The following is a 10,570-nucleotide window of genomic DNA, read 5'->3' as shown; positions in this document are numbered from 1 at the left end:
GTAATTAAGTCCAGTGTTATTTATTGAATACATATAAGTAGCCTAGTGGTGTAGACAGCATAACATGAAATGACACTCTACAAAGAACTGTCATTGTACTTCAATACAGCACTTGAGTAAGGGTACAAAGTTTATTTCCAACCTCTATCCATCCTCAGTTTTAACTATTGAAGATACTTTAATCACTTCACTAATAATTAAGTCTGTTATATTTTGAATATATATAAGCCTATTGCTGACTTTTTGAACATCTAAAAGAAGAATTAATTTTTGACAGATTCATTCAAACAGTTTGGAGGCTAAATGAATTCCCTGATTATGAACTCGTTTATTTTGTTTAGACAAACTTATTCAAACCAAAATTCAAGAATAAAATAGTAATATGGCTTCTGTTAAAACTCGATGCTGAATAAAATGTTGCCAAAAAAATGCAATTGTCTGAAAAAACAGTCTCACCTTGCGTCTCTGCCTATATCTTCTTTCCATGATGAAAGGACAAAGATCACTGACTCAAGAGGAGCAACTCTGTTCTCATTTGTGTATAAAATGTACATAACCAAACAACAACAGGGAAAAACATGAAAAGAGACCACGGGTTAAGAGGATTCTTCTAATAATGATAAAACCTTCAATAATGTTATTTGGTCTCTTTTCAATAGGAGCCTATATTTTAAAAAATCACCTAAAAAAATCACTTTTTATTCACATTTAGAGAAATATTTGTGAACTTTGTCATATTTACTTTTGTGAATAAAAATGTAAGATAATTTCATTGGCAAATATAAATGTTAAATATTATATATAGATGTTGAATGTTTTATCTAAATGTTAAATGTTATATATAAATGTTAAAAATACATGTCCTGATTCTATAAGACTCTCTATAAAATGTCACAATTTAACAATGACACACAATAATACATGATGAAAGTAATTATGCATATATTTGAATGTTTCTTTTTAATAGAAATTCCTCTCGATAAGTTTACATCAAGAGTAAACCCTGTTACCAGATATGAGGTAGTTCATGTAGTATCTGCAGGTAGCCTGTAGAGGCTGATAAAGATGTAAGATTACTTGCTGCGACTGCAAGCCTTTTTGTCCTCTCTCGGTTGCTGTATCTGGTCCAGGCTGCACCGGTGAATTGCTGGTCCGCCTTCAACATAACCGTGCAGACATCCACGGTGCAGAGTTATTATCTGTGTAGTGAAAAATGGCGAACGTGGTGCTGGAGTACAGGGCTTCTGCCGGGGACTCCGACCCACAGAGTCGCCCTGTTCTGATTATTGGACAGCAGACTAGCCTACAGCAAGTCAACTGGAGCCAAATCAAAGGAAAACTGCAGCCAGCCGTGAGCAAAGAGGTAAAATTATGAATGAAAATGATAGTTGGATGAATGTAAGGTTTCCGCTTCGTTAACCTCGGTGAGCTAACACTGCTAGCTGAATCACAACACGAAGAATAAGCTCTCAAGCACCGAGCGACGAGGTACATCACATAGTTTTACAATTAATCTACGCGCATGTAAATGAAGAGGTGTTTTTGTTTGTATTAGTCGGTAAGAAAGGTAAATTATAAGGCCGATTTTGTTGGATGAAATAACATTTTCTCATGCGCCAAGTTAAAAAGCTGTCTGGAACAAGCTGTTCTATTCAGGCTGTTGTTACATTAATCAACACAAAGCAATGAAATATGTTTGAATTCAGTCACTGTGGTCGATTTCCTGGTTCTAATAGTAGGTTAATATTTTTTAAAAATTAAAAATAAAATAATTAGAAATAAATAATGTGTTTGCCGTGGAAGTACTTAAACTCAAACTGTGTTTTATGTTGTTCATGCTTCAGTGGTCACGCCCAGCCTAACACACTGTCAGGGTACATGATGCAGATGATAGCAGTGTGCTGGACTGTCGTGCAAAGTCCTCCTTAATAATTGTGCAATGCTGTCAGCCTTTATATTAAGAGAGTCTGGAGAGAGAGAAGGAAGGGGTTTCAACAGGTCCTCAATATTCTCTGGCAATGATTACCCAACATGATTGTTTTTTTAATATATTCATTTAAATATAACTTCAAACTTCATCCTGCATTTGGTAGTCAGAAGTCTGTGTGTAACGATAATATAGTTTGAAAGATGTTCCTGGAGTATGGGCAGCAGATGAGAAAAACTTGCTAATATTCAGGTATGCAAACACTGTAGATAATACTAGGATTTGAATTTAGGATTATTTGATCATCTTTTAATATAACATAAAATTATTTGTTTAATCTACAAGATGTCAAACAATTGGTAAAAAAAAAAAAAAAAATGGCCCTCAAACTTTTGAAAACTCTATGTAACAACTTCATCTTGCTTGTAATGGCAATTTTGCTTGATAAATGACTTTTATTCTAACAGAATCTGATAAACTTTTTTTTTTGTCAAATAAACTAATCCATCCACTAATGGCTCTCGTGTTTTCTCAGGTCTGGCAGGCGGCTCTCGGTGCTTTGAAGCCAAACCCCACAGACAGCTGCCCTCTGTACCTCAACCATGCTGCAGTGGCCGCACTTCCTTCTCGGGTTAGCCGGCACAACAGCCCGTCTTCTGCCCACTTTGTGTCCCGACTGGTCCGTTCCTGCCTGCCTGGAGGAAACAACCGCTGCATTGTGGTCGGTGTCCCCTTCAGAATTTAGTGTGTTCTTTTATTTCACATTGAAGTTAAGCATCCTCTCATGGGGTCATTTTCTCTCTCACAGTTCAGAGACGTCTTTAGTGACAGAACAGACCAGCTATTTGATAATTGATAATTGTGTGACTACTTCCAAGAGTCCTTTTGCATTTAAATCTGGCTCATCCAGTGGAGAGACAGTTTTGAAAGAGGGTAAGCTCAATAAGCAAGCAGCAGTAGCTTTCTGTGACACATCCCATAACTATCTGCAGCTACCAGTTAACAACCTTACTTTAAGTGTTTCCTGGTCACTAACACAAAGCAGGTTATCAATGGAGATACAACAATAATAAATATTAATAAAATTGATCAATGGCTTACTATAAAACTAGTGATAGTTGGGGAGCTACCTGAGTTGCCACAGCAGGTGTCTGTACCTGCCGTGACTACAAAAACTCAAAAAGGCACAGCAGCACTGAACTTCCTGAGTGTCCTCAGGAGAAACAACCTCAATTAAAAGCTCTTTGTAACCTTTAACTGCTTCACTATAGAGGGTGTGCTGACATGTACTTCCTTACTGTGTGGTATGTAGGCTACTCGTCAGCTGATTTAAAAAAAAAAAAAAAAAAAACTTTACAGAAGGTCATTGACACAGCACAAAAAATCATCAGCTGCCCCCTTCCCTCACTCCAAGACATTGCAAATACCCGCTTACTCTCCAGAGCTACAAACATTAAAGATTTCCCTCACCCTGGATACCACCTGTTTGACCCCCTGCTCTCAGGCGCCACAGGTCACTAGAACAAGTTTTTTTTCCCAGAGGCCAGTCACACTCCTTATCAGCATAAATGCAGCTGTATTACTGTCTCACACAAAACCTTCTTGACATCGTTTCTACTCAACAATAACTACCTGGGATTGTGCTCTTATCAGAATCTGAAATACTTTATTATACCCAGAGGGAAATTCGATAACTATGGACTGTGATTTCTTATGACTTCTGCTCTTTAGATCTACCATTTATTACTTCTCCAGCACTTTGTCTGTTTAAAAGTTTTTAACACTATATAAACGTGTGACCTTTAAACTTCTATGCACCAACCAGGGGTGGCGCTCTTCATCTCTTTGTATCTTGTTATACGATACACTTTATTGTCTCCGTGGGGAATTTTGTCTTGGACCCAAATTTCCCCAAGGGGACATTAAAGGCTTTCAATTAAATTCGTGTAAGTTCCAGTAATTACGGGATGTGGCACGGTGAGATACCACTACCTTTATTAGGCTTGTCCTTGCTGCAGTCTTTTCTGACAAAGTCACTGTTTCCTCTTCAGATGGTTTGTGAGCGTTCAGATGTGTTTGCGTCTTCCTGTGCCATCGCCAGGGCCTTCCCCATCTTCTCTCGACGCTCAACATCGTCCCGCAGGGCTGAGAAGAAGCACGTCACTGTAGAGTTTGTGATTATTGGGCAAGACAGCAGTCATCTGGACGCCTTAGAACTCCAGGTAGAGTATTTTTATGCTCTTTCCTTCATCGTTTTAATTCAGTCTATTTAGGATGATAGTACCAGAATATCCATGCACGTGGTGCTTGTTAACTTCAGTTTTACTTTTCTGTTCAGTGCCTCTCCAACGCTGCTGATGGCGTGAGGCTGGCAGCTCGCATTGTGGACACGCCATGCAATGAGATGAATACAGATCACTTCTTGGATGTAGGTGAAACTTTCTCCCTGGGAAATGTAGTTGGTGTTATAAATGTCATGCTAAATTCTCTTTATGTTAACCCGGATGTGGTTTCCAAACATTTCTGTTGCAGGAAATCAAGTCTGTGGGAACTGAACTCGGAATTACTCCAGTGATCATTCGTGGAGAGGAGCTAAAACAAAGAGGATTTGGCGGTGTGTTAAACCCATTCAAAATGTTTAATAGCCTAACAGAAACACGTATATTTATTTTATGAGTACCTTTTTGTTGAAAACCCCTACAGTAATTTAAACTTAAAATAAGTCCACATTTCTGGTTAATTCAGTGAATAGTTTGGAGTAATTTGTGAGCAATAATTGAAAAATAGGAAATGAATGATCTTTGCTTTCAATGACTATGTAAAAAGAATTCCTTTCATTTCTCTTTTACTTTGCCAATTGCTCACTTCTTCAAATAATTAACTCCCAATATACCTGGAAACTACTTGGCTCTATAAAGTGTAATCATGTTTAACTTTACCCTTCCCCCCCGTCAGGTATATATGGAGTTGGAAAAGCTGCGGAGCATTTTCCTGCATTAGCCGTGTTGAGCCACAAACCAGAGGGTGCAACCCAAACCATCGCATGGGTGGGCAAGGGCATCGTGTATGACACTGGAGGACTCAGCATCAAGGGAAAGGTACTACTTGTCCTCTGGAGCAGTGATAGTAACTATTGTATTTCATGGAGATCACAGTCTGTGTCATTGCTAGTGAATCTTACTGTACATGCAGTATTTAATGGAAGTCTGCAGTCATCCCTGACACTTCTGATCTTTTAAGTTTCAAGCCATGTCTAAGTACTCTGTCCCATCATGGTATATGTACCATTTAATAATGTCTCACTTCACTTAGGTGTATAGATTAGCTGGTAAAGCTTTTGTTAGGAGTCTACTTGGTCACCTGCTAGAGGTGCAGCATTAGAGCTTCATCAGGTTTCATCATATTTAACTATCTTTTTTCTTTTTTTAATAGACTACAATGCCAGGCATGAAGAGAGATTGTGGTGGAGCTGCTGCCATTTTGGGAGCTTTCAAAGCCACTGTCAAGCAGGTGAGGTCCCACAGCAGTTGTCAGCTTGCTCCTTATGTTCCTGCTTAAATCTGACTGTTTCCTTTCTTTGCTTCAGGGCTTTAAGGATAACCTCCATGCAGTGTTTTGCCTAGCAGAGAATTCAGTTGGACCTTTGGCCACACGGCCTGATGACATCCACACTCTCTACTCTGGAAAGTAAGACTCTTTGTCTTTATAATCTATATTTCATTTGACTTGTAGAGGAGAGAGTTTCAAATAACCTCATTTGTTTTGTATTTTTGCTCTCTGATATGATTTTACAATCAAAAGGGATAAACAATACCTTAGGTTGAAGAATTTCATCTTCCTCGTGTGATTTAATTTAATTTAAGAACAGTGGAGATCAACAACACTGATGCAGAGGGCAGGCTGGTGCTGGCTGATGGAGTGGTGTATGCCAGCAAAGACCTGTCAGCTGATATTATTCTGGACATGGCCACTCTGACTGGGGCACAGGTGGGTGAAAGCCTCTCACAAACTGTTGTTAAACTGTTGACCTGGAGGACTTTCAGCAATGTTATCTTCTTCTGATTATCAAACCATCCACTAAAGAGACCACAGCCAACTATGACTGTGGCCCTCCAGCAGGTATTCTGTGTCTCTAAATACCTTTTTGTTTCTTTATGGTCAGGGGATCTCTACAGGAAAGTACCACGCAGCTGTGATGACTAACAACGAGCAGTGGGAGGTTGCGTGTGTGCACGCCGGCCGCAGCAGCGGAGATCTCGCTCATCCTTTGGTCTACTGCCCCGAGTTGCACTTCAGCGAGTTTACCTCTGCCATGGCTGACATGAAGAACTCTGTAGCAGTAAGTGAAGAACCACACGTTCAATAAAATAATTTTTTTTAAAATAGAAATACAGATCAGGGGAATGTGGCACATTTGTGAGTAGACAAACAAACATTTGTAAATAAATGTAAAATGTGGAGGCAAAGTTTTGTGTTTTATGCTTGTAGGGAGCATGAGCTGATTGTATCCCTTAAGGTATGTTTCTATGTTCACATAGGAGCCTATTGGAGGCTCCTCAAACAGCCAATTCTCTATTTTTGACGGCCAATTTGACAAAAAATCTCCAAATTCTGATCACATAGAACAACTACTGGTCGTATGCTTTGAATACATTTAATTTAACAGCAATAAAACGCACCAAAACAAGAGTTGAATCTCTAAAAAGTCCTCTCAGTAGGCCTCTGTGTACAGCCCCACTCTGCCTGACGTGTGACTCACTCTCTCTAATCACTGTCATTCTTGTATCTGCTGGGCATCTGCACACTATACTGGCCAGAAGCCTGCAGATTCTGGCTATTGTTAACCCTGATTGACACTGAGTGAAGATGAATCAAACATGAGACTTTCATACACTTCTACTTTTACACATCAGTATAACATCACATCTTGACATTAACTGTGTTTATACAAGAATCAGTTGTTATCCAGACATTTCAATAACATACCATTAACTAGTGTACACATTATGTGTACGATGATATTGTATGGATTTGGTGGTTCTTGTAGGTTATTCCTTTTCTCTTGTCAAACCACAAGTTGTCAAAGTGTTGATTTAGATAAAAATGAAATCTTAAGTACGAATGTCTGGCAATTCGGTGGAGTTATTTAGTATTGTCTTTTTTTCTCTGTGTGTGTTCTAACAGGACCGTGAGAACGCCCAAAGCTCCTGTGCCGGCCTGTTCATTGGTTCCCACTTGGGCTTTGATTGGCCTGGTGTGTGGGTCCATGTTGACATTGCCTCCCCTGTCCATGCTGTGAGTACAGATACTCTGCAATCTGTTCATGTTCTGATTTTACCCTGGAGTAGATAAGCTGATAAAAATCACTTGGTTAATATTTTTTTCACGGGTGCATTTGTTTGTTTTTTGAATGCTGCCACAGCTAGCTTGATTAGAAATGCCACTAGCAGAACTTGTCTTCACACATTAGATTGTGCAGGGAAAGTGTGGTGTAAGAAATGATTGATGTTTGCACCATATTTAATTTGACCTTGCTGTGTACTGCTGTGTAAATGATGACTACATTATCATAAATTACAAAATATTTGTATCTAAATACTGACTTTTAACATGTTCAGCTGAGGAACATGTTTTTCTGCTTTGATGAAAATCATTTTCTGACGGTATTGTTGATATTTTGAGAGTCTGGAACATGAAAAAGAGATAGTCAGCAGATGTTTTTTAACGAAGTTGGTAAAAACAGGCTGTGAAACCTAACATGTCATCATTGTTTGACAAAAAAACAATGTAGATCCGCAAGGGAATATCCCTCCACAGTCATTGTTCTGTGCACGTATAATATGCTAAAAACTAACTTTTGTAGCTCCAGTTAACTGTTAGCAAAATACCCCAAAGATGGTATATTCCTGGATTCATTGTTTGTTTGTTTTTTCAGTCTAAATTCCTTGCTTGTTCATTTTCTGAAATGGTTTATTCTGCTGGGACTTCAATTATTACTTAAAGATTTTAAATTGTGTCACTTGATTTGTGTTGTTTTACCAGATAATTGTATTCACAAGAAAATACAGGGATTTCTTCAGGCCAGTATGGAGACAACAGGAATCATTCACAAAAACCTGTTTGAGTGTTAATGTTGACCCCTGACGTGTTTTATGACAGACTAGTAGTAAGAAATTGCAAAATACATAAATAAATAATAATCAAAGTTATTTTATCATGTTAAAGTAACTGTTTGAGTAACAGGATGTAAAGTTTTATCTGCATAAACAGTTAGGATGACAGAGTGAGACTGTGGGAGGATACGAGGGGTTAGGGTAAAGTGAAAATTCCATTTTATTACAGATTCAAGATCCAGATAGTATATCAAAATAAACGTATCGGAAAAAAAGTTTTATGAAGAGGTACTGTATAAAAGTCTAAAAAAAAAAGTAATTTCTCTCATCAAAATCATATCTGTTAAGCATTGCTGTGACTGATACCACACTCTATCCTCTTTCACACATGCACTGCAATCCTGAAAACTTCCTGAGGTTGTCAGGGTGGGTTGCAATGTGTGAACCAAACTCACTTAACCCAGAGTTTAAGGGCGCGGTCACACTTGCCATCCGTACCGTGCTGTACCCAAGCACGATTGCCCCCCCGCAGCGCCATTCCCCCGCTGGCCGGTGCGGCCTGTGGTCACACTACACAGGACTATCCGTGCCTAAGCACGATTACCTCTTGTACATAACGTCTTAATACAACACATGCACGCTTTATGTTATTATGAAGCGTGCTCAGTTTACAAACAGGCGAGAGAGAGAGAGAGAAAAAGAGACGTGCAGTCGAGTAGTCTGCACATCAAAGAAAAACACAGAGCACGTCAGCTACTTTATTGACTGTGCAGCTTATTTTAAGCCATTTTAATCAGACACAACAATAAATAAATTTAAAAAATAAAATAGACGTGCGGCCGAGTCCGCGCGGCCGCCCGCGCATCGGAGAACAACACAGAGAACATGACAGCTACTTTGTGACTTATATTGTGTCATGTTAGTCAGATACAGACATGAAACTCTGGATTTCTCCATAATGAAGGCTGTCAGCGCTGTGTGCTCGCGTGCTCGTGCATGAAGTGTACCGTGCTGAAGCACACCTCTCCGAAGTGTGCCAAAGCCAAGGAAGTGTACCGTGCCTGAGCACGATATGGAGCGGTCACTGGTCAAACAAACTGGACTTTAGGGTTGAAGCGTGCTTGGGCACGGTACGGATGGCCAGTGAGACCGCGCCCTAAGCAGACTTTTTCTAGTCAGGAGGAGGAGTCTTTCCCCACCACTGCAACTAAACCACAGGGGGCATTTTGAATTGTGAGGATGAGTCTGATAAACCCACTGGGACTCGTTTACCGGTATCTTCCAAAGTTTTCTCTGAAATTTGTTGTTATGAAGATCCTAAGAAAAGCCCGCAGCAGATTCATGAAGCTGTTCTCACACAGCTCAGTTGTTTGCACAGGTGTTCCTAAATTGAAGAATACCATGTCCTCCTAAGATCAAATCTAATGCCTGTTTTTCTGACTTAGCATTAAAAAAGTAACTCCTAATGCCCATATAAGGGCATGAGACAGCAGGGAAATGGTTATATGTAGAAGCCACACAATATTGAAAAGAAAGTAGTTAGATGTTGGGACTTGGGAATGAGTAAATTAGATTCAGTTCAGGTCAGTGCTTAGTTTGTATTCACAATGTAACATTTTGCAGTTTAGACGGAACATTTCATGGTTAAAATGAAAGTTTACTACATGTAAATCATATCTTTATTAATGTCAGTTATGATGACAAAGTTAAGAAAAACAGAATAACCAATGTCAGAATATTTTTGTGTGTTTTAAGAGCGGTTGTTGAATGAGGCCAAGTGTCAGACTCTTCGAGTTATTTGTTAAAAAAAGGACACGTCTGCTAAATGTCTGGACCTGAAAGTATGGAAATTGTCCCAAATTCATGTGTCAATCGTGACGAGCTTTAGTAGACATGGATTGATGGACCTTAATCTGTAACATTTAATGTTCTCCATCTCCAACAGCTATGGCAGGGTGGAGAGTGATGGAGGTTAGAGCTAGCTGTTCCTCGTTCTGTTAGTCACATGATACTTCCAATAACATTTGTTAGGTTTTATAGACCAAACAAAGTCTTGCATTTCAGTAACATTCACTCCAAATGAACTGTACAGGTAGCCATAAAAAGTTAACAGCAGGCTAACTCTACAGTAACAATGCTGGAATCTGACCCTTGTTGTGTTTTATTGTCTCTGCAGGGGGAGCGTGCCACAGGATTTGGTGTTGCTCTGCTAATGGCCCTGTTCGGTCAGGCATCAGATGACTCAATGCTGAACCAGGTGTCTCCTCTGGGTGCATCCACAAGCGTACCTGAAGATCAGATGGAGCGTGACTGCAAGAGACGAAGGCTGGTGTAGAAGTTAAAACATGCACGGTTACTTACCCAGAACGCTCCGCTGCCACCACACACCCACGCTGTTGAGGCAAGAGCTCCAAACATTTGAAATTGTAATTGTGACCTCTGTGTTCAAATTTGACTTCAGTGAATAAAAATGGATAATCATCAGTAAACCAGATGTTGTACATGATTATGATTTAACAAAGGTTGTCAA

The 10,570-nt window shown here is 39.5% G+C and overlaps 1 protein-coding gene and 1 long non-coding RNA gene across 2 annotated transcripts; both read left to right on the top strand.

The window, feature by feature from the left end:
• The first annotated feature begins 1,179 nt into the window (after positions 1 to 1,179).
• npepl1 (aminopeptidase like 1) lies at positions 1,180 to 10,532 on the top strand. The gene is made up of 12 exons (XM_061042741.1): positions 1,180 to 1,363; positions 2,463 to 2,648; positions 3,979 to 4,149; positions 4,266 to 4,355; positions 4,460 to 4,541; positions 4,883 to 5,025; positions 5,360 to 5,437; positions 5,514 to 5,614; positions 5,791 to 5,914; positions 6,090 to 6,266; positions 7,112 to 7,222; positions 10,217 to 10,532. Exons 1-12 carry the CDS (start codon positions 1,214 to 1,216, stop codon positions 10,373 to 10,375), a joined length of 1,572 nt encoding a protein of 523 aa, XP_060898724.1. The 5' UTR covers positions 1,180 to 1,213; the 3' UTR covers positions 10,376 to 10,532.
• LOC132977853 (uncharacterized) lies at positions 7,229 to 9,784 on the top strand. The gene is made up of 2 exons (XR_009673854.1): positions 7,229 to 8,518; positions 9,205 to 9,784. It is a non-coding gene; the product is annotated as an uncharacterized LOC132977853 (long non-coding RNA).
• Positions 10,533 to 10,570: the final 38 nt, after the last annotated feature.

This window comes from Labrus mixtus, chromosome 7, assembly GCF_963584025.1.
Source record: "Labrus mixtus chromosome 7, fLabMix1.1, whole genome shotgun sequence".
Taxonomy (NCBI): domain Eukaryota; kingdom Metazoa; phylum Chordata; class Actinopteri; order Labriformes; family Labridae; genus Labrus; species Labrus mixtus.
Note: the sequence above shows the minus strand (reverse complement) of the source record. Positions and strands in the feature narration are given on the sequence as shown.

Bases quoted from the DNA above. Each gene is read 5' to 3' on its own strand.
- npepl1 (XM_061042741.1), top strand. From the start codon at position 1,214: ATGGCGAACGTGGTGCTGGAGTACAGGGCTTCTGCCGGGGACTCCGAC. The intron at 5,026-5,359 runs GTACTACTTGTC...TTTTTTTAATAG, and splicing joins GACTCAGCATCAAGGGAAAG to ACTACAATGCCAGGCATGAA. The intron at 5,438-5,513 runs GTGAGGTCCCAC...TCTTTGCTTCAG, and splicing joins TCAAAGCCACTGTCAAGCAG to GGCTTTAAGGATAACCTCCA.